Here is a 25,039-nt window from a genome sequence, read left to right on the forward strand (position 1 = left end):
ACACTACAAAGAAAGATGTTTTAGTATCTGGAGATTGGGTTTAAACTACTGAAGAGGGCACCTGGAGACGTCTGCAGAGTGTGCGCAGTTCTTCGCTATTTAGAGCATCGATCCTGCGGTGATACTCAGCCACTGACACTACCTGAATATGGAGACAGGAAGACAATAATTCCACTGACAGTTGAAGAAAAGTAAAAAGGTATGAAAGAAAAAAATCGGAGTAGAATAATGGAGGGAAAATGTGCAATGACAACAAACAAGAAGGGCTAGAAGATGTTTGTTTCTGCAAGGACAATGCACGTGTAGGTGATTTTAGACATATGAGAACACACAGCAAGATTACAAAATAAACACTGAGGGCACTAGCAGTCAGATATATCTCACTGCTCTAGGACAAATACAGAACTGATAGAGGAGTGCACAAAGTTACCAAAATCAGGATGCTAAATTAAAAGTCAATCTGAGTTGCATGCCTTAACCCAAACTCTGCAGCCCAAAGTCCTCTCAGACATTCTTTACGCCCAGATTGATGAACCCCGTGAACCTGGTTTGCTTTCCTTGATGAAGACTAGAAGCAAATCTCAGGCTTCTCAGCAAGTTCTGACTCTTCTATCTGGCAGTGAAGACACAGTTAAAGACAATGTAGCAGGACTACAGTTCAATAATATTCCAATACCACCTTGCAATATCTTTATCCTTGACTTTCTATTCCCCTCCAAAGCTTCAGGAGTTGCTCATGTGTCAACACATTCACTCCAAATGGCATCTCCACTTTGGCAGGAGGTGTATACCCAGAAAGTCTTCAGTCAGAAAGCTCTAGAACATGCTGCTCTGCTGCAACAAGCTGGCTAAAGGACTACAACAGTCATTTTGATGTAACTAGAGCAAATAATGTGATTTTGAGAACAACTCAAAATCATCATTTGTATGAAAGCATCTTAAAACAGCTGGTGGAGAGATTAAATGGATGTCCCATGTAGTAAGAGTGTATTAAAAACTTCTAGAGCCTACCACAGTGCAAAGGAAGACAACCACAAGTCCAGCAGCTCCCCATCTACCTGCCCCTACTACAAGGAGTTTGGCCAGATACTCGCCACTGTCCTGAGTACAGAGCCCACAGTCACGCATGACTGGCTCTTGAGGAGCGATGGTTCACTCTACCCCATGCAACTGCAAGGCAAGGAAAAAGGAATACTTGTGACACCCGGCTTTATTACTGAATAATCTGCAATTACTAGCACTCAATTTATTTCAATAATTTTTCTACTGTTCTCTTAAAAAAGCTCAGGAAAATTGTTGTAAATGGTAGTGGTTTGTGCATTCTCGAAGCCAAGCAGCTATATTGAAAGCTTTACCAATATTCCACTGAAACATATAGGTGACAGTGTAGTTTTATCCCTTTATTTGTTATGATGGTTCATTGCAAATTATATTGTTCGTACCAGCAACTTATGAACGTAAGCCTGAAAAGCAGTAATGTGAGGACCCTTTAGCCTTGTTGCTTCTTTAAGCTCAAACTGTACCACATGCAAGGCAGAAGTTAACTTACAATGAGCCATAAATATGTGGTTACTTAAAGATTCTTGAAAAGAAAAATGTCAGAAATCCCTGACACAATTACACAGTTGTTGTTTCACACAGTGGAATGTAGGGAAGCTCTGTAGGCTTTGCCTTAGACCTGTCAGCTGCACACTCAGTCAGCACCCAGCACCAGGGAACTGCTTATGAACCCTTTTGCTCAGTGACTGAGATCTGACAGACCTTTTCATGTGCCAGGGGGATGCCTCATATTTCCTTCTTGAGAAACATAAATACCTCTCCAATGTACAATACAATAGCTTTTTGGCATGCTGAACCTGTTGCACACTCACATTTCATCTGTTTCAAGAACAAAAGCCTGCATAATGGAAGACCATTGGTATGCAATGACAAACGTCATACATATCATGTCATAGAATGTCAAACTAGCCATAGAAAAATTCTAAGAGAGGAATCCACCCTCTCAAACCCAGCACTGTCCATACTAAATTCTGTGAGTAAACCACAAGAAACTGTTTCAGTGTTATCCACCTATCACCGAACAAGGCTTTGAGTACCTTAAGATACCTCAACAGTTCAGACAGTGTACCTGGCTTTCTAAAGAATGCCTACAGTTTAGGTCAACATGCATTATTTTTGCTTTGCAGTGAACAAGATTAGGTACTTCATGATTAAAATTGTTACAGAATTTTAAAGTTATGTATTTTTAAGCTTACTAGAAACTACCTTCTACAACTTAATTGAAGAATTGGTTCAGATATATCCTGAAAACAGTCCCTGCCAGTCTTGAAAGCATTGTTTTGAAATAGTAGTGACATTAGAAGTTTATTCTTTTTTTATAATCTGGTTTAATTCATAATCTGCTTATGCTGTTTGCTCTTCCATCAAGATTTCTTCATGTTCCTTTCTTGCCAAGCTAAGGAGAAGTGTTTTCTCCCCTCTCCTCCCCCAGTCCCCATCAGTTGTCTGTTCTGATCATTCCAAGAGCTTTTACCACCTCATTCTACTTTGAACTCGCAGTCTCAAATGCAGGACTTAGTTTTTCATACAGTATTAGATTTAACTGGAAAATGAGGTATTTCATTCATTAAAGACAAATTCAGATTCATATTCAACATGCCAGAGTGTGGTTTTCAGTACAAAATGTTTCTTAGTAATGGCATTCTTTCATTTTTGGCCAGGTAGCAGGGGATGTCATTTACTTGCATTTCACCAAGGCTTTTTTTGATTCTTTTCTATAGTGGTCTTGTAATCAAACCAGTTACCTATCAAATGGGTGAAGAACAAAGCTGAAAAACCAGCTGGACCACTGGGCCCAAAGAGTTGGTATTTATCAATGGTTAAGAACTGGAAGAGGTTTCTCAAGGAGGTTGCAGTACCTCTAGCCTTGGAGGCTTTTGAGATTTGACTCTGGACCTGAGCCAGGTCCAGAGCTAACGATGACAAGTTCTTACAATCAAGTCCTTAAAGCATAGAGCAAAGCTTTCTAAATTCTAATATAGTTCATATCTTTACATATAAATTGCCAAATAGCCCAAAATTGTAGCAATCTAAGTATCCTGCCCAGGAATAAAATGCAGGTCTACCTATATGAGTTTGCTATGTGCTTTAATTATTGCACTGTCTTTTACTATGCTGTATCAGCATCCAGTTTCCTTGACATCCAAAGCTACTTTCTGAGGATCAGGAAGTGTTCCTGAAGTACCTACCTTTGTTCTGTCTCTAGTTATTTTCTCTTAAAAAAAAAAAAAAAAAAAAAAAAAAAAGGCAGGAAGAGAGAAAACCAGCTAAACCTCTAGTGGTTAATCTGGGCACTGGTTGGAATAGACCAAAACAAAAAATGTGTACAGCCAGGATATTAGTGTGCTTAGAGCAAAAGGGGTTCTGCTGAGGCACTTGAAACTGTCTACACAGGACAATTCCAAGTTCGAAAAGATATGGAATATAACCTTAGAGATCTAATACTACCTACTCTATTCATAAGAGCAGCATTGATGAGAAAACACAGGATGAGTCCTATGACTCATGTCATGACTCTTTCAGTTGTGAGTTAACCACCTAGCAGAACACACAATAGTTTTAATATTTAATGCATTAAGTCAAATTGAGGGTTTCCATACTAATGACTCAACCAATCAAGAAGTCTAGGACTCTCCTTTTGGAAAAACTCATGTTTCTAAACCTAATTTTTCTGAAAATATGTAAAGAGTACTGAACTCTTACAAGCTACATGGGCATATGCAGCGAACAAAACAAACCAAAATTCAAAATATGGAACTACATAAAAATGTAGTTAAAATTGTTTGATGTTTGATCATCCCTTTCATCTACTGGCCATATCATTCTGCCATAGCAGTTGTGAAAATTAAAAGTTTTCACACCAGTGAGGGATTCCTCAGTTTAACAAAGCCACAAGTGACACACCTCCCCCGATGCCTGTTTGCTAACAGGGAGGTTCAATTGCTGCCCTCATAACAAACACAGCTACTCTTTCAGAGTTAACAAATAGCTGACACTGTCTCCATCGAGAACGGGAGGGTCTTATCAGAGCTGAACAGTGCTTCTGAAAGATAAGAATGGGTAAAGCTTAACGGTACAAGTGGTTCTCTTACAAGTAAGATATCTATAACAACTCTGAGTATGAAGCTCATAACCAACTCATAATCAACTCTGAATATGAAATAAAAAACAAGTATTAAGAAAGAATGAAAGCTGAGCAATTTTACTTTAAATCTTAATACACTGGTGTAAAATCAAGTGAACTTGTAAGTTTCAGGAACGTTAATTCTTGAGATTGACTTGAAATTTTAAAGTTTCACTCTTAAAATTCCAGAACATTTAATTAAAAAAAAAAAAAAAGCCAATGTAATTTTATCAGGCCACTTACAAAGTTACCTCAAAGTATCAGTCCACCTCCAATTCATCAATAAACAGAGAGAGGGAAGAAAGGATCAAACCTTTTCTAAAGTCCAAAAAAACCCAAAAGGTACTTTTGTGAACCAAATGTTGCTGTGAATATTTTGAGAGAGAACACTAAATTTATTTTTCAGACAAATTTAGTTTCCTCACAAAAAAACACACTGCTTGAGAGAAAACAATATCAAAGAAGCAGACCCCTCCATCACAAATATGATTTGGGACATATTGATTACATCACAATGATGCATTAATAGATGGGGTTTACCACATCAGATAAACAGTTAAGGGTATAATTTGAAAAAAAAACAAAAACAAACCCAAACAACACCCTATGACTAATTTAATTTGATTCATTTTTAATCAGTGTGGCTGCAAAGTATCCATTTACTATCTTGTGTGGTTTTCAGACAATTCAGCTCCCTGTCACTCTACGGGTAACAGGGAAGGTGTCAGAACTTTAAGAACACAGTTAATTGTCTCAAAACACTGTCAAAGAAAGAAACTCCCGTAAGAACAGCCACCAGGATAGAAACTTGTGATAAGAGCAGATGGCAACAACAGAAATCAGGCCTGGTAAGGCAGATCTGGGTAATCTACTCAAACAAAGATTCCCACCATGGAAAACTGTGAGAAAGCAAAACACTAATTCCAAACCTCAATGAAGGTAAAGGTTTGAAATCTGCATACTGGACAAAATTCCATTGTGCAAACTATGGGAAAGAAAAAACAGCTTACACCCATGCCACCCCATGTTACGGGAACATCTCTGATGTCCCTTGAGTATCCAGGACTTGGACTGTATGGAAGTGGTACCCCATAAACACGACTTTGGGGACCCTCACCACCAAGACCACCATGAGAAGAACCAGCAGGATGCCATCAGAATCCATATGGTGGTGATATCTTTATTTTTTTACCTAATTTATCTGTCTCACCTCCACCCCCCTTCCTATTTCTCTCTACCTCATATTTAAAGTTCAATACTGTTGACTTTGGCATACGGTCTCGTCTGCACTTTCTTCTGGCAGAGGCATCTTTTAAAAACTGGATCCTAACAGAAGGGAAGGGACAACAGCTAACCACTTTAAGCAGCGAAGGACTAGAAAATGACAGCAGTCCCCTGGTTGGCAGTGTCCTGCTTTCTCTCCTTCGGTATCTTTAAAGCTGGCCCTCCCGGAACTGTTCTGCACACCAGGCTGTTTCCCAGAGCAGGAACAGAAATGCTGAGTATGTCACATGACAGCAGCATTCTCCCTGTGACCAGTATTGTCTCCACAGCTTTGCAGGATGAACTGTTAAGTACCTGCCTCAAAGAGCTCTAAGCCCACAGAAACTGTACCAAGCTGTAATTAGCATATATTGAAGATGAAATATCTGCAATAATCAGAATAAATGAACTTGAGAAGACAGCAATCAAAGCCTGCAGCACACCAAGTGTTACATCGAGTCTGTAAAACTTAGTAACAAGTTATTTTTCAAGATATGAGAAAACACTAATTTGAGAGATAATAATGCTAGCAAAAGAACTAAATTTAACATCAAGCAGTTTAGGATGTTGGTGTGAAGAACTAAGAATTAGATTTAAGAAATATACTTTCTTAATGAGGCAGGCTAGGAAACTGTACTCAGTTTGTTCAAAGAAAAAAGATCTGTAGCAGCATGACCAATAAAACCCAGTTCCCTTGCAAAACCATTTAAGGAAGTTTCAGCACTAGCAAGCAGAGAAAACAGAGTTTAACTGCAGAAACCACAGCACCTGGTGCCTGACCTCAAGCTGGCCACTCCAGGACAAGGCAGACTGAGCAAGGTTACATCTCAGTCCTGATACTCTGCTCTGGAAAGATCCTCTCAGGTATGATGAGTGTGTTACAAGTTATGTTTAGAAGTAACTGAATTGTAGCCCAGTATGAAAATGTTTCTCTCATTTTAATCAGAAAACCGATCAACTAAGGATCAACTTGAGATTCCACAGACCATTAAATATAAATACAAGCTTCTACTACTCACTTACAATCAACCTATTTGAACGTTCACTTGCTACTCTAATTTGACTGCATTTGTAGTGAATATTTCCCAATTATTAAAAATGTAAGCAATATAACACCTAATAAGTCAATGGAAGATCTAGAATGATAGAATGGTTAGGTCTGGAAAGACCTTAGAGCCCACCTAGCTCCAACCCCCCTCATATGGGCAGGGAACCTTCCACTAGACCAGGTTACTCAGAGTCCCATCCAGCCTGGCCTAGAACACCTCCAGGGATGAGAATTTCACAGTTTCTCTTGTCAACCTATTCCAGCGTCTCACAACCCTCACAATGAAGAATTTCTTCACAGTCTCTAATCTAGACCTATCCTCCAGCAGCTTAAGGCCATTCTCCACTGTCCTACCACTACATGCCCTCCAGTTCCCTTGTAGCCCCTTCAGGCACTGGAAGGTGCTACAATGTCTCCCCAGAGCCTTCTCTTCTCCAGGTTGAACAGCCACAACTCTCTCATCCTGACTTCATAGAAGAGGTACTCCAGCCCTTGGATCCACTTTGGCTCTCCTCTGGACTCATTCCAAGAGGTCCACATTGCAACATCTGGGTATGGCAAATATCTGTCATCAAGAAAAGGCTCTAGGCTTAGTGATCTGTGTAAGAAAGTACTGGATTGTGCTCTGCTTCTTTTTATTACTAAAAACCTCAAATCACTAGTTCACTCATTACTCTATAACAAAACTTAGTATGAAAAGCTCATTTTAAAAATACATCTGTAGTGTTATTATTGGACTGATGTAACCTTGCACTTCTGACATCCACAGGAAAGAAGTACTAAATTTTTATCTGTCACATGTAAGTCCTATTATTATAGCTCCATAATAGCCAAAGACCTACAGGCATGAGCCTGCCAAGTACAGTTAACCAATAAATCAGAACCTCAGAAGTTGTGCAAGTCTTAAATAATTCAAACTGTTAAAACCAACATTGCTTTAATTCCCTTTGCATATTAATATCCTCAGAATATAAAAGCCAAAGATTAGTTTTCATCGGTTTTGTCCCCTTTGGCTACAATGCCTATCCAAGCTCTGCAAACCAGGGGCAAGCATTCCCGAAAAAGGCAATCCACCTTTTGTTCTCTTGCATTGTCTGATGTCTTTTGTCTGAAATGCTTTGATAGGAAGAATCACTGCCTGCATTTTTGACATTCTAGAAATTTACTGGCATTGCAATATTGTATTGCAATACAATAAAGAGACACAGTGAATACCAAACATTTACTACAATGTGGGAATCTAACATTACTGGCATTTTAAGGGGGGAGCATAATGCACATGTTTGTTACCAAAATCTTGATCTCTTATCCCGGGAAAGTATCAAATCCCTACAACACTTAGCCCAAATTAACTCCACCATAAGGAAAAGCTCTTTCAGGTAAATAATCCATTAGTTCATTGAAGCTAGCATTCTTGTTTTATTATATCACTCTTTTTTGTCTAGCAATTGTTATTTTATGTGAGTTTTCATCCGAATTTCAGAACAACCACTAATGAGAAATTTAGTCAGAAACCTGTACACTTCATATGCTTCTCACTGTCTTGCATAACACAGAATTATACCAATACTGAACTCTTTTCTGCAAAAAGTTTACACTTGCACATTAGCTTTATCATTAATTGAAGAAAAAACCCAACTTCAAGAATAGAGTATACTTTGTAGATATAGCAACATTTAAAAAATATTCCTGTCCGTAGATACTTCTATAGCCTCTTTTTCTGATTTGATTTCTTTTACATGTTAAAATAGCCTGTTCTCTACCTCTCATAGCAAAAATGATCCACATAGTCTTCTTTAGTTCAACCTCTATTTAAGAGCTGATAAGTATTACTTTTATAAGCATAGTTAGACTCTGGCTAAAGTTAAAAAGAACAATCTAAGGGAAACAATTATAACAAGGGATACTACTACTTTTTATTATCTGGGCAAGATATAGCTCTTTATTTATGTATTTATCTATATGTTAAAAAAAACATTCTTGGTAAACTTCAGATACTTTTTACCCTGGTACAGGGTATATTAAAATAACAGTTCATTCAGGTATTATATCTCCACTTTACACTCTACTACCAGAGAGGAAACTTTAGCGCCTATTACTTCAAAAGTGTTAATTAGGAACTATTACAGAACCATTCCCTCTAACACTTCATATTTTGCAAGTAACCTGCTACAAATAAAGGTAAAAATGTTAGATAAAAGAAAGACTTAAAAACTATAAATAAAGGATGAAAAATAAAAGCCAAAGTCAACAGCACCTTGAAAGAAATATGTATCAAAACCGAGGAGATCTGTGACTCTTAAAAAGGCAGTAAAAAGCCTGTCACAGACAGTATCTAAATGTAACCTATCTTCCAGATTTACCAGTGGGTAAAAGAACAAGTATACTGTCAAGATCGTTTCCTCCTTATCCTCAAGATGTTACTGTTTTCTAAGTCCCACTGAAAAAAAAACTACTTCCTTTACATACCAGTACAAATTCAATACTACTGTAAAAGATCTGTTTGAGAAAAACACTAAAAAAACACATAGTTACTTTTATGATCTAATGCAAATATAATATAAACTGCAAAAAGTGGTATTGGTCCTCTCCTCCATTATAAATGTGAGAATGGGACTACAGCATACCCATCTCCCCGGATATAGAAGTAGTATCAGACCTTCATACAGCTGAATGACTTCTGAGAAGGTAATGCTAACTCAGGAGATTTATACTGCTCTAATTAAATGCCAATGTAAACTCCTCAGTATTTAGCTATAAATCACATTTTTGGTGAAAAAATGCAATATTCCAAATGAAAAAAAAAAACAACCAACACCATCTAAAAACTGCTGCACCCCTTAATGCTTAAAGTAGTTTCTCTTATCTAATGTCAAAGGAATACCAGCAATTAGCTTACGTGCCAAAGGTAATGAAAGTGTGACCTGTCATCCTGTTTACATATCCAAAATTTAGACTTTCAGAAACTGTCTCTGCACCACAACATTTAAAGACTGCAATAACAGAAACAAACACACTACACTGAAAATTACCAGAGTGCATTTACGATTAACTGGCTGGTGCTTCCTTCCCTTCTTCCCATACCAGAGACGAGACATTTCCCTTCTAAAAATAAAATGAGACTAAGAAAAGAAATGAAAAAGAAAAATATCGTCCAAGGCTGTTTGAAAGCATTCTCTGTACCTGCTGTCAGTTCCAGGCACAGGCAGAGTCCCACGACACGCTGACAGGATGGTCTGCCAGCGTTTGACTGACAAGGCAGGGAACAAATGAGCGACTGTACAGTAGGGGGATGTATCGCAAGTGATGACGGCACTGAAGAAGAAAGGTTTCCTGTGTTCAAGTGTGGTTGCAGAGCACTAGTTTGTTAAAAAGGCTAAAATATTTAAAGATACAGAGCAGCTTAATTGTTCTTACACAGTAACAGAGAATACAAAAATCATCCCCAAGATCTGCCTGCAATATTCTGTTACAACTCTTCATAAACAAGTTCTAATGGCAACAAATTTGCATTCAATAATACATTAATAGTTTGTCTTCCTTGTGTTGACAACTGTATATAAACCCTGTGAGTCATTCTTTAGAGTCCAGAACCACTTAAAAAAGCAGTGAGTGAAGACTTAAAATATTGTTTGAAAAACAGGTTTTGAAGCATTCAGAAACTGTTAGCCTTGCAGCATTTTCATTTTGTAAGCTACAAGAATAAAATGAATCCTTTTGTCTATAAGATAAGCTTGCTGTATGGGTTAAATGCTAGTCCTAGTAGTAAAGTATTTCCGGAATCATGATTTAATTTTCTTTCCCTTAAGGAAGCATGTTTATTTAAACAGGCATGTGCAATAGTAAAGTTCCTAGCAACCGTTTGAGAATTTCCTTGTAGTAGCACTTGGAGGCTCTCTACCCCACACCCCGAAACAAAAAAAATCAAAACCTCCAACTCAACCCCTCCCCCAAAAAACCCAAACAAACCACCATCAACAAAAAACAATCAAAAAAACTCCACACCACCCATGTCCCACATTGTGCATAAAAGTATTAAACAGGCCAGGGCAGCATCAGGGAGCATCACAACAACATTAAATAATTGCTCACTTGTGCTGTTGCAGTATGATCTAAGAGCCAAGACGTTCAAGCAGAGAAAGCCAGAACCAAAACTTTTATTTTACTGCAGCCTGTGTACTGAAAGAACTCACCTTGCACTAGTATCTCCATTCGTAGGGATAAATTATTTTTCTTTTCAGTAAAACCTTACTCAGTAGCTAGCAACTCAAAGTAAATTCATCCTAATTTACAAGAACTATTAGGGTGGCAATTTAAAACATTATTATCACTAGGACATTGAAGCTGGCATTTAGGAAATTCAAATATATAATAATACACTAGATACACAGTCAAATGGTGTAAGATTTCAACAGGAAACCATATGACTATTTATGTATTTGGATTTATTTGGTTTGGTTTGTGGTTTGGGTTTTTTTTTTCCTTTTTCCAAATAATAAGTGAACTAATATGGAGTTAAAACAACACTAAAACCTGAACAACTTCAATACTGTTTCAAATGAGAATTACCATCAATATTAAAAATTAAATACAAGCTACAGACACCACCCCTCCTCTACCAAGTCTGGGAAATCTTAAAGGAACAGGAAATATGCAGAAAAAATATTTCAAACTTTCTCTGAACATGAGACCTCTAAGACAGAAAGCAAAAGCTAGACACACAACTCCCCCACAGCCTATTTTAGCTGTCATCTTTTTCCCCCTTAAGAAAAAAGAGAAAATCCTCCCTAATACTTGTCAACATACTGTTTCCCTGAGACTGAGGGAGAACGAAAAGAACCTGACCCACTGACCAATTTCTTTTTCTAGAACATTCAAACAATTCAAACAATTTGCTTAGAAGTTTTTAGCTTTTCTCTAAACCTAACTGGCTTTTCTCTGAGCTTCTCAAAAGGATTTTGACAACTTACTCAAAAGAAAAGAGCAATAACTTCTTTGTTAGATCTGACAACTCACTTTTTCACTTATTCACAGCTGCAAAACTTAATGGGAATGAGTGCACTAGTTACTTTATCAGATGCCCAGCAGCTTGTTGTGATGCTCAGTCTTCCAGCTTGTGGGGGCTGCTGCTGCTGCTGAAAACGTCTCTGGGAGGGCAGTAGGAAGAAGGGTAAGAGATCTTGAGCAGCACCGAAAAACACAGAAATTGTAAAAGTGGCAAAAGTCTTCTTGTGGCTGACCTCCTTTCTAGCCTTGTAACACTTTTTTCCAAATAAGTGTGAAGATGCGATTATATTAGTCAGTGAAAAAGCCCACATGAGCAATTTGGCTCCAGTAACATCCCTTACAGATGAATAAACTGCCCTTTAATTCTTTTGTGCATCTGTGGATTATACTGCTGATCTGTTAATTTGAATCAGAATCTCATATCTTATTGCAATGAATGTAGGGCTTGCCATGAGTGCTTAATTACAGGATTCTAGGAAGGTGTACCAGCTCAGATGTGACATATGTGCAGAACCAGCAGCAAACACTTGAGAGCATCCACCTATTTGCTACCTAAACAGAGCAACAGAAAATATATCTAATTACACGGAATGATAATCTTGTTATTGTCATTGTTAGTTTGTAACCAAGCTAAAGATTGCTACATAATCAATGTGCCTAGTCTCTTCAGTAACTGCACTTCACAATGTTGCTTCTTCTAATAAACTAATCTGTCTTAAAAAATACTAAAGTAGAAGCAGAGAAAAAGGAGAGTGCCAACAAATAAAGATACAACTAATGAAATGTCTTATTTCCACTCCAAATCAGTTACCTAGTTTACACCTTTTGCCATACCAGATTTCAAGTCATCAGCTGACAAGATCTCCTAACCCTGAAAAAGGACAGTACCTACAGTAATTCCCTCCAACTTCAGCAGGAAGACTGGACACTGGGTGTGGAAGAGTGTTTTTGCAGCTGGTAAGATGGCATTATTCTGTTTCAGCAAGCATCTAACAGCATCTTGATACCACAGCAATAGAAAAATTGTGATACTGAATTCTACAATACCAATATTTAATATTCATGCTTTTTGAGCAATATTACATCAGTAAAAACTACTCTATTTGCTGTGCTCCTTCCCTCTCAAGAGAGAGGTTATCCCAGAAGGATACCAGGGTGGGGGGAAGGCTGAGGGGCATAATTACTCTGTTTATTTACAACTTGCTATTGATTACACATGAAGCAGTCCTGTAGGTGACCGGGTTTTGTGACAAAAAGTCACAAATGGGATACACTGAAAATAAGCATTCTCAAGCATCTCCTGAGAAGATTATATACAAGGTATATGCATAAAATAAGATTATTCTCAGAATTCAGTAGTCCAATTTCAGAAGCAGCCTTTAAAATTGAGAATAAAAAAACATAAATCAGAAGAACCAGACTGTATAACTCCAGTACCTCAGTGCAATTCATTTGCATTTCTGACTGACAAAAAGAAAGCTTGTTTTTATGTTGTTGTATCATTTTTCCTGGGAACAAACAAATAATAAGCAATTACATTAGTTTCACTTTCTGTAGCCTATCTACTTGTTAGAATGCATTTTTTTAAAAAGATGACATTGCTATTTAATTACATCTAGCAGGTATTTTACAGGCAGGATTATAATAAAAGCTCCAATCACCAAAGAGGACAAAAGAAAAAACTGAAAGCTTTCTCATGTAGTGTTTAAAATAGCATCACTTTAATACACTTTAGTGTAATATGACAGAAAACTCTGGAGTTATAAACTTTGTTATAGCTTTAAAAATATTTTTAGAGTAGCATTTTACAGCTCTGATAAGAAGCATTCTGTATGCTTACTCCTTTTATAATTTTAGAACATAAGTTGCCAAGAACTTAAAAATTAGGAAGACACCTAACTTAGATGCTCAGACCAGCTAAATCAATGTCTTTGGAAGAAATCCCACTACATCAAAGAAAGGCAGTTTCATATTTTGATGCTAAAGCATACTAAAGTCACCTGAATTCTTACTGAAGATAAACCAGATAAGTTCAATTTGGTAAAAAAGCCTTTCAGATGACTTAGAAACAAGTACCAAGTTCAGGAGTAACGAGTGTGGCTGAATTTAAAAAAAAAAAAAAAGTACAGGCTCCTATGAAGAACCGCTACACTTTTGTCTAGAACAACTGGGTCTTTGTAAAAATTGTTGCAGATGGAGATAACATGGGATTACAGCTAACTAGAGTCTGTTTGCTTTCCCCTTTACAGGTAGAAAACCCACTAAATATTACAAAAGATATCTCCAGGGGTATCAACACAACATGCGCTAGCACAGTTTCTTAGTTGGCTGATAAAGTTTCCATAAGAAAGGAAGTCTAATTTGAGAAGTCATCCTTTGCTTCCTGTCAACAGCTTAGGGAAAAAAAAAAGGCAGCATTTTTCCATCACAGTTTTCCTCAGTATTTTCAGAGGTATGCTGACAGCCATGAAGAATCTCAAAAGGACAAGCTTTTTAGTTGAATGGTTCTGCTTTAACTCTTAGCAGAGGGACTGTCCCAGATCTCTCTATCAGATAGATGAAATAACCATCAATTACAATTCCACATCCATGATTCCAACTACAGGACAGTTCCAAGTAATCAAAACCTCCGATTTTCACTTACAAGTCATATATAGATTCCAAATAGATTAAGTAGAGACAAAACAGAGCAAAGCAAGAAATATCCCATGCATGAATTTGAGAGACAGTACAATATTGCTGAAGGTAATTGCAAAACCAAGAATGAAAGTTACCAATCTCTGCAAAGGGCATTAGATTATGTAAATAGACACCAGCCTCTCTCTTCAATCACAACAAATTAACAAACATTTCTAGTATCACACATGACTACTGGAATTCAAAAGACTCATCCTCCAGTACAAGAGCAAAGCCTATTAAACATGCTGTGCTAATGCACAGCAACATCTGCATAGCAATACATTCAATTTCTTAACTGACAAAACATGATGTAAAAGCCAAATAACTATATAGCTTATATATCCAATATACTATCATAAAGAGACAACATTTCAAGAAACATATTGGAAAAATATTCTTATTTCAAGGACTATTAGCATGGTGCATCTTCACATGTAAATTCTGTGCACTGTTTCATTCAAGAAGTCTACAACTTCCAGGCTTCCTCGTCTCTCTGCTGATCCAGTATTATCCAGCTTGTCATACAGCATTATGTTCATAACACATTTTAAAATGTAAGACACAACAAGCAGCTGTTGCACTAGCATCCAAGCACTGAAATGTACAGTAGGGAATGGAAGCAAATTTATAGAAAAAATATGATGAAGAATATAGAAAGTTTAATACAGGAGTGCATTCTAAAATTTAAATGTCTATTTTAATATAGCAATGTTATAGGGTACAGTCCAGATCCAATAAAGAACTTAATATCTTAAAAAGGTTTCAAGATAGGAATACTGGATGTAGGTGCTTATCTGACCATGAGAATCACTGTGATCTTCATGTTTCTACAAACACATACAAATAGAATTAAGACACTCCAGAAGTTACAGTTTTGTTAGTGGTGAAAGGCTGAGTGTCTAAGTCAAATACCATTTCAGGAAGGCAGAACTTCACTTACAACTAATGGTCTGATCCAATAAGCATTTTCAAACCACATCTCAAGTTCTAACAAATTCAGTTTGACAAGTGAGTTATTATAGAATACTGCTTTCCAGAAGTATTATGTCTGTTTTCTACAGACATTTAATATGCAAAAACAAAGCTAATTGTTATGAAATGCAAGTCCAGAACACAACACACTGTCTGAGAAAAATTGTTTGCAATTATCCACTCATATTTTGTTTTGGAAATTAACTTCTAGACAGCTTTAAATCAAACTAATTTCCTGTATTTTCTGAAAAATGAACAAGCTAATGGAAACAATAAAACAGATGCACTTCCAACTTCTATAAGTTTATGGGTCCTAAGATAACAAGTTTCCTGTTTTCAAATATCTTGTGGGTGAGTATTTAGATTTACACGGACCTGAAGTATGACTCAGTTTTGAATAATGGCAATAAATGAGATCAAACGACAGGGAGAAGCTGGGGGAATGGAAAAGGAAGACTCAACTCTTTAAATAACAATTATTCTAGTGCAGAGCAATTCATCTGTTTCCTTAACAGATTTCAGGTTTAAATAGGAACCTACTAAATACACTAACTTGAACTAAAAAAGGAAACAAGATTAGACCATAAAGTACTGTTAGCTGTTTCTGAGGCACTGCACAACAGAAGGAGTCTGCTTGCTGTCAAGTCTTGCCATGTTTAGATGCAAGTAGAGAATATGCTTTGGAGAAAGCATTTGTTTATTAACACAAATTACTATTCATTATTTGTGCTAACACATACAGAAAGCCATTAGCACTTGAACTCAAGACACATTAAGTAAAAAAGGAACACCATGGTAAATATACCTCTATGTCTGTTGTTCAGTACAGATGGTAAAAAAAAAAACAAAAAACAAAAAGCCCACAACAAAACCAACACCAAAACACAGCTACATCAAAAAACCCAACAATACCATACACTCTTTGGTGTAAGCCCATTGACATAAGTACAAGATAATTACAGCATCAACTGATTTGGAAAGATCTAAGGTCATCAAGTCTAACCCTTGATCCACTACCACCACAGTTACTAGATCACGGCACAAAGTGCCACATTCCATCTCATCTTAACCTCCAGAGACAATGAATCCACCACCTCCCTGGGCAGCCCATTCCAGTGTCTGATTACTCTCTCTGTAAAAATTTTTTCCTAATATTCAACCTAAACCTCCCCTGGCACAGCTTAAGACCGTGCCCCATTGTCTTACTGCTGGTTGCCTGGGAGATTGATGCCCACCTGGCTACAACAACCCATTAACCCTCATTCCTGCTTCTCTCATTTTAAGGCACTGTACAATGAGTACAGGTAGAACATTTCTGGAAAAGATACTCCACTACCTTAGCCTTTTGGTAGATCAATAGTACTTTGTGATGCATTTGCACATCAGAATGTTTTCCATTTCCTTTCTACCCCAAATTCTTCCATTCCTGTGATCTGAAGAAGGCAGGCTGTTTTTCAGCCCAATACCTACAGGAAATTTTCAGTTATATTGTTCACCTGCTTAGATTGCTCCGGAGCAAAAGCTGACAGGAAAAGCTTGTTGGGTTAAAGGAAGTATATTGATTGAAAATAATGACTGAAATTCAACAGGAGTAAAGAGTATGACAATAACAGCTACCATTTCCTATATTTACTGATATTTTCTAGCATATGTTAAGAGCCAATAAATGCAGTTTTATGTAATGACAAGTTGGACCATTTCATACTGTCAAGCATTTCTGAATAAAAAGCTAGATTTTCACAGCTTTCAGATTTATGCTAGAAGTCAGTCAGAGAAGTCACATTACTCAAGTCAAAATGCACAAAAGACCACATTAGCATATTTCCTGTATTTGCATAACATCCTTTTTATCAAGTTATCAATCGCACTAACTTCTAAATCCAGAAACTATTTGATATTATTAAAAAACCAACCTTGATATAATTTCACATAACACATAGAAATGACAATATTTCTGAAATATGTTTTCTACAACTGTTTCCAGAGAAGACCTGAATAAAGGCTTAAGCCATGGCTTCATCCTATCGTAAGTAACTTACAGATTTCAGCACTTGCAGAAAACAGATCGCCTCAAATATCTTCAGAAATAGCTTCTAAAAATTTACAACATTTAATCAGGAATACAAATTTTCACTATTTTCTGTGGAAATTATTCTGTAATTATATTAATGTGTTAAGTTACTGAAGAGCTCTTAAGAGACATACTGTGCTTTAAACCATAATATTGATCACTTTTCACTGATCCTTATATTCCAAAAGGCCAAGTTTTAAAACATCAAATACTAATAAAGGCTTTGAGCAGGAGTCAACACTAAAAAAACTGCTGGCAAAAGTAATTAAGCAAGACATGCTGAAAATATGAAGGTTCAGAAGACATTTTTATGATACTAATTTTAATGTCTCAAAGCAAAAATGTTTCATGCAAAATCACTGAGCAGCAGAGTGTTTTGTAACCACAGTCTAATACTTAACCTAAATAAGTTTGAAGTCAGAGTTCTGAGATTCTACATTTTGGAGCTAAGCAGAAAACTACTACCTATAGTTAAGACTATTGCAGTTCTTTAAGATTTCTTTTACCCTCTACATAAAATATAAGTGTAGACTTCCTTCATTTCAATGTGCTTCATTGCAGGGTGGGGGTAGGGAGAAGAAAAACAGAAGATCAGTCTACAGTCAGAGATGGGAATTGCTGTCCTGAGACTCAAACAGTGCTGATGGGATACTTCCACAATATATATATATATATATGACAAGAATCATCAAACTTTTGACCAAGACTTGAAGGTACAAGACTACAAGTGCTTTAACTGTATGTACACTACAAAACAAAACCATGTAGACATGTAAAGATGTGTCCATAGAAGCACAGTGGACACAGATTCACATGAGAGAAATGTGTTTGTTATAAAGAAGTTAAGAGACAGTTCCAGTTACAATTTATTTCTAAAGTTCATTCAACGGTGTCTTAATGCACGAAGAAGTTATAAGTGACAAATTATTTAGTGAATTATTGAAACAATCTCTTTCCTTTTATGTTGCCCCATCCTTTTTTTTTTTTTTTCAGTCTTACCAATAAGTACTGAACATTCTAGATACAGGAATAATAAATACCAGAAATCTGTCAGTTTAACAGACTGAAAATTATGTCTGCTTCATCAAAATTGCAACTTCTTTGCTGTGCTCACATTCCTTTCACTTGGAGTTTTAAGTTACAATTTGCTTCATACAAAAATGACTTGAAATTGTGAAATGTTGCCCTAATGTTAGAGCAAAGCACTAGGATGGCATAAATTAAACAGTTGTGATCATAGTAATCAGACTAATATAGCATATTGCTCTTGTTTTTCTTCTAGGAAAGTATTTAACATTATCTTTTTTAATACTTTCATAGGAATATATTAAAATAATATTTGACACTGTTCTTCCTTACCTCCCACTCTTTAGCAGCATCTTCAGTAGTAGATTCTTCACTAGTTTCAGGCTCTTCCTTCTTTTTTACTACTATAAATCCAGGTTCCCGAAGAGATTCCCCAGTATCTTCTGCATATATCTCTGGACTCCACTGGATAAAGAAGACATACAAGTGATCTGTCCTAGAAAAATCAAGTAATGATATAGAGAAGAAAAACAAGATAAGTTTTCTGATCTTTTGGATCATGTCTAATAATATGAACTATTCAAGGTTAAAATGAAAATACTTACTATTTTGTGTTTTACTAGGTATTAGAGACATATTTGAAAGGAACTAGTTAGAATTTTTTTTTTAATTATATGAAGCTGACACTGGAGGAAAAAAAGGAACCAATTTGGTAAAGGATTAACTCTGATTTCATATTCAAGTACAGGCTTTCAGCTATTTCTGTCCCATAGGAAACTTCTGCTTACAATTGAAATAACTTCCAAATTAAAACACTAAGTTTTTTTTTTATTTAAAAAGACTTACATATGAACAAACAAAATTGGCATTTAAAGATGTCTGCATGTCTGCTCCTGAAGAAGAGCTGAACACTTCTAATACATATACCAAAATTATACCGATTGTGAGAACTACTACTACAGATATGAGGGAATAAGGTTGAAAACATACAGACTATTCTGACTGCAGTAAATACCAAGACTCAAAGTTACCTCGTTTTAAGTTGCCTCCCACAAATGTCATGGTTCTCCATTTGGAAGAGTAAAATAACCAAATTCACAGAAGAAAGTTATCTGCAATGCTACTAGATGTCAGTCTGTACTGTTTAAGTACTTTCTGCATGTACACAGACGGGGCACTAAGAAAAAGGACCTGCAACAAATCAACTAGTATCTCTTCATGGTGGAAAAGTGACTCAGAGCTTTATGGTTCTGGTTACAAGAATTTGACTAGTCTGTATGTCTCTCTTCAGAGATATTCACTACAGTGGATCTGCATACTGGATTAGTATAAAGAACAACATCTGAACATCCTCCCCTCCCGCCCCTTACTAAATCCTTGCAAAACTGAATAGTGGAAGAACACCAAGAGCAATAATGTCTCTCAAAACTGCCCTAAAGGGATGCTGTACATAGGTGTGTAGTAAGAGTCTCTAAAGAGCATCAGTTAATCAAAGTTACCCTTGTTAAAATTAAGGCTCCTGGACAACACTTGCGAAAGGAAAAAGAATTTCTCTGGCAGTAAGAGAGAGTAAAACATTTCAAATGCATAAAGTTAGATAAATTCTTTTACAGAAGACAAAACAAGATGCAGACCTCATGCACTGAGTGAGGTATCAATTTTAAGATGCAATTCTCAAGAACTTGGAGCTGTGTATAATTACAGCAGCTAAAAAAGGCACATAAATCTTGATGCTTAAGGAACTCAAACACTTCTTCCCAGACTATCTCATTTGACATTAAGAATACTGAAATAATGCAGGTACCAACTTTTCTCTCCTACCACTAGGTGAAAAAGACAATTGGATTGACACTAAGTACTTTTACCTGTGCAGAGTACCACTCATTAAGGTTAACACCAAACTAAAAAAACAAACCCAATATGAGGACACGTGATTTTTGTGTACAAAAAAACCAGGACACACATTAAATGAATAAAGAACTGATACTATACTCTCCATGCAGTTAGAGAGAGACCCTTTATAGGTAGAGTATTTTGCAAGGAGATCAGATACAGACTAAGAACCATCTTCCGAAATAGGTGATAAACTCTGCTTTATGCTGAAGTACTTGCTCTGCTACATTACAAAATGAACCAAAGAGACAATAACCATTTTAATTAACTGAGCTAGACATCACTGTCATATGTGAAACATCTGTTTTCAAATTGAATATGATACTAATAGAACAAGCAAATTTGAGTTGATTGTAACCACAAGAGGATACCTGGCCCGGACAGGATTAACTACACCAGAATCAGTGTGACAAGACATTTGACTCAAGAATTTGGATCATCTCCTCCACTTAAGAGGAAGCAGTGGTGATGTTAAAAAGTGGGCTATTGATGCACTAGTATAGACTCAATTCTACCTGTTGGATAACTTGAATACTTTGATGTAATTTCAGTCTATTATGCATTTCTATTCACAGCAGACATGAAAAAAAAGACTAATGCCTTTCTTGTTGCAATCAACTTAAGTATGAAATTATTATGTTTGTAATCAATCTTTTCTCCTTTAGATTAAAGAACCCCACTTACTTCTAATTTTCTTTATATGTTACTCTTTCTAGGCATTAATTAGTCTTGCTGTTTTCCTCTGGCTCTCTCCAATTGATCCATATCTGTCCTCAACTGCAGTACCTCAACTGGACATTCTATGCCATTCAGCTCAAAAGAAAAGATGGAGAAGTGACTTGATCACTGTGAGTAGGTATTTATACAAGATGATAGCTGATACCTTTTTCTTTCTTTCTCTTCCCCCCACTCTTTGCAAAGGATGTAATACCCCCAAAAATCACATTCAAGTTGAAAATAAGCCATAGTTTCCTAGTAAAGATCATTTCAGAATAAAAGACTGTAAAAGTGAGCATGGACATCTCATGTCTTTGAGGGCAATAAATTTTGATATTTCTCCAGCAGACATACTTAATTCGCTTCCTGGAAAGGTTTTATGTTCCATGTATGAAGATAAGACAAAAGGGCCCTAGCTAGCTCTTCTGAACTCAGAGCTCTAAGAAGTAGAGAGAATTTTGAGGAAGTTTCTAAATAACAGGAAGCACAGGTAATGATAATAAAAACTTTGTTGCAGAACTCGCTTCCTCCACCACACAACACTTACTTGAATCTTTCAGTAATTATTTGCTACAAACAAAAGCCTAAATAATCCCTTGAGAAAGTACTGGCTGAATCAACATGTAACTCAAGCAAATCAGTGAAATTTCAGTAAGGTAATGAGGTATTCCAGTGGCAAATACAAGCCAACCAACAGTATCCTCAGATGTTGGCCCTTTTTTGTGATGCTTTATAGATACAGTCACTGAAAAATTTTGAATGGTGAAGAAAAACAAAGCTCAAAGACCTATTGCAAAGTGTTGATTTTCACAGTTTACCTCCTTACCTTTCTTGCGGAACAGCAAACCAGTACTCATGTTTTTTGTCCCTCTGTGCATACTGTTGCATTGATGCACTTGCTTGAGAAACAAATGTTTTTCTCATGGGTTTTCCAACCCTAAGAAGCAGAAACTTGTGAGATCGGTGTCGTCTTTTCTCTTTTGTAGTAGAAGACCCTATTAATAAAGAAAAAGTAAGCTATTCACAATGTACAAAATAGCTTAACAAAATCACTAATTTTGTATTAGGTAGTAGAGGTATATAGGACACTTTTATAAACAAGTAACAGCAGATAGGGTAACATAAGTAGTAATAATTACCTATAATGTAAATTGCATCAGTAGAATATACTTCAGAGTACAACACATTCAATACTTGTAACATTCATTTCTGGAGATCACATTATGATAGAATTTCATCCATGATTGAAAGTATTCAGAAGGTATTCTCAAAGCATTCCACTCACTGAATCAGACAACCCTCCCACTATTAAACAGATATCCCACATACATGCAAAAGATACAATGCTAAATATGTACTTTGGCTTGATTCACACGTCAAACCTGTTCGTTACTTTTTATTTGCAACAGGAAAAGTTCTAACACTACTAACACAGGATTAAGATTAATTTTACTTTGTTAGCTATACCAAACACCTCAATGGCATGAACACTACCTCAGGATGAAGTATAGTGGATGTTGCAGTACAGCTTTTTCCCTCCAGCAGTATATTCAACTAAACTAATAGTTATATGATTACCCTCAAGGTCTGGATTGTAATGTCAGCAGAAGGTAAAGCAAGAAGCCTTCTTAAAACTGTTTCTTTACTAGATCAATTGCCCAAATCCTTCAGCTAAAAGAGACTTTTATAAAGGAAGGAAGGGAAAAATTTAAGAGTTCTTATCAGTTATGACAAGAAAGGATTTATCCTACCTCTGGTATTAAATGTACATACAGATTATGTTCCAGTGTCCAGTTCCAGGACACTCATCTTTTCTTTACAGCTGAAGATCTCCTTCAGTTTCTATGCAGACCAAAGATCCACTAAGCACATAAAACACCACCTTCTTGATCTATAAACATTGCTACTGTATCTTTTCTCAATCAGATTTCCAGCAGAGAGTTTAAAATAGCACCGCTCCCAAAAAGAGTTTTTTTTTCCCCAGTAACTATTTAAATGTGTGCCTCCTAATTTTCAGTCAAGATTTTAGAATTATACCTGCTGTATAGAGTATGGTAAATTAGTCATAACGTGTTATTTGGAAGTATTTTATAAATGTGTATGCTCAAAGGTAAATTGTCAGATTTAAAAAAAAAATCTCTAAAAAGAAACAAAAAAAGACAGTTTCATAGGTCTGACGCATGAACTTTGTGGCAGTGTTAGATAAGTACTCCTAAAATGACCTGATATCTGGTATTTTGGTCCTTCAGATGCAGCAGTTTAGAACTTCACTGAGCTCAGAGAAATGGGATTATATAGTTCCAGCTAGCAGACAAAGTAAAAAAAAAAAAAACAATTTAGCCCTACCCCCAAGTCTCAAAAGGGCTATTTAAGATGCTCTTTTTTTTCCGTGTTCTCCAATATCTGCCTGTATATTTGATACATACTTAATGAGAAAAGATTTCAGCAATGGCTATTGTGTGTGTCACACTTCTTGTTTTTCCTTTCAATCTATGCAAATATTCATCTAAGCAGCAGACATGCTATAAATGGTATTTCAGCTTGTTTATACACACAGAAAACTATAGACCATTACAGTTTCTCCAAAGTACCAACTACATTTAGCTTTATTTCAGTCCAGTGGTTAACATAAGTGTCTATAAAAATGGGAGAGTACAGAGTTCTGGGTAATAAAAGAATTGAAAATAGATACAACGGAGACCTTTTCAGTTATTCTAGCCTACTCATAGTTATCTACTTGTATTGTGCCACCTGTTCACTATTCAGAAGAAACAGATCATTAATTCCAAACTCAGAAACATCTGACCTCTGAAAATATAAAAAAAACAGCAGTTCCCAAAACCCTAAATGCTCAAAACTCCCACAGAAGAAAAAAAATTCAATGAAGTCCTTGTTGTATAAAAGAGATAAAAAGACTTATCTCAATAACTTAATGATCCAAAACTCATAGTATGACTATTTCAGAGTTTTATTCTGACTGCATTTATGGTATTTAAAATTTTAACTGACCTAGTATTTTTAGTGTCCTACTCTTAATAGACCTCTCATATTTAGTCTAATGGTTTTCAAGAGTTAAACAGCAGATCTATGCTTTTACCTTGGTTCTATTTAATTGTACCTGTAGAAGCTTCACCAAATCTATTTAGACTGCAAAATATTAATTCTAAATTTACTGGTTTATTTGCATTCTGCTAATACAGCATGCAAGAATAACCAACGTGTAATAATTCCTAAGGAAGTTGAATGAAGTAATTGGTACAAACCTCCAAAAAGGAACCTGTGCTTTAATTTTTTTTTTCTTTCTCCTTTACCTGCTCAAACCTGAGCAAGGCTGTAACACCACGTGCAGAAGGTTTCTCTTCTGTGAGACTTTATGCAGGCACTATTTGGTTATCTGTGTACTTACTCTGTGAATGTACAGATCACATAAGACAGGAAAAACCTGCAGTTACTATGATAAAATATTTTAGAAAACCAAAACTAAACCATTGAATGCAACTAAATTACAAATAATATTCAATTGTAAGAAAAACAGCAGTTGTGGTAAAGAGCACTTAGTACCTGCATTTTTTATAAATTACAATCAGCAACTACTGCTAGCTGACATATTTGCCAGAAGACTACTTTTAATATTTAAGGCATAAAAGTTAAGACTTGTTACAGAACAATGCAGCCATTCACCTGCCTCAAGTGTCAAAATTCAGTTACTTCCTTAACAGGAGAAGAAAAAAATCAAAACAAAGACAAAACCAACAAAAACTATTATACCAGATTCTGAAGTGTAAGACAAATTTCTATCAACCAAAGAGTGTACCTATCTATTAAATATAATTTTAACTTTTCATTACTGACATATAAGATTTGACCTTCGAATGCACTTCACATATCTTTAATGCCTGTCATATAGATTTTTTTCTAGTCCCCCAAAATATTGCTCAATTAAAACAACTAGTTTATTTATCTCAACTAGTAAGATAGCAAAGCATCCGAAAGTGACCTATGATATTTTTAAAAAGCAAAATCAAATACACACAGAAGCATATTTAAGTTGCTTAAAGGCAAAACATTTTTCTATATGAAAAAAACTTCAACAGACCTTCAGGATAACTTCCAACTAATCATTCCAGGCCCTGATCTTTGCAGAAGAATAAAAGTACTCAAGAAATAAAATTTAGTTGTT

At 36.0% G+C, this 25,039-nt stretch overlaps 1 protein-coding gene across 8 annotated transcripts in view; it reads right to left on the bottom strand.

Annotated features, from left to right (window-relative positions):
- The window catches only part of OXR1 (oxidation resistance 1), a 142,694-nt gene that overhangs the window by 16,059 nt on the left and 101,596 nt on the right, over positions 1–25,039 (bottom strand). For 5 of the 8 annotated variants that reach the window (XM_027897903.1, XM_027897899.1, XM_027897904.1 and 2 more), the window contains 3 exons: positions 21,686–21,854; positions 18,583–18,745; positions 62–142 (listed from right to left, as the gene is read on the bottom strand). In XM_027897903.1, coding sequence (XP_027753704.1) covers positions 62–142; positions 18,583–18,745; positions 21,686–21,854 — 413 coding nt within the window. Of the gene's footprint in view, positions 1–61; positions 143–9,526; positions 9,600–18,582; positions 18,746–21,685; positions 21,855–25,039 lie in introns of those variants that run through there. The other 3 variants (XM_027897900.1, XM_027897905.1, XM_027897906.1) reach the window with 3 other exon arrangements.

Source organism: Empidonax traillii, unplaced genomic scaffold (genome assembly GCF_003031625.1).
Source record: "Empidonax traillii isolate 1590-97213 ecotype Southwest subspecies unplaced genomic scaffold, ASM303162v1 scaffold566:size1034704, whole genome shotgun sequence".
Lineage (NCBI taxonomy): Eukaryota > Metazoa > Chordata > Aves > Passeriformes > Tyrannidae > Empidonax > Empidonax traillii.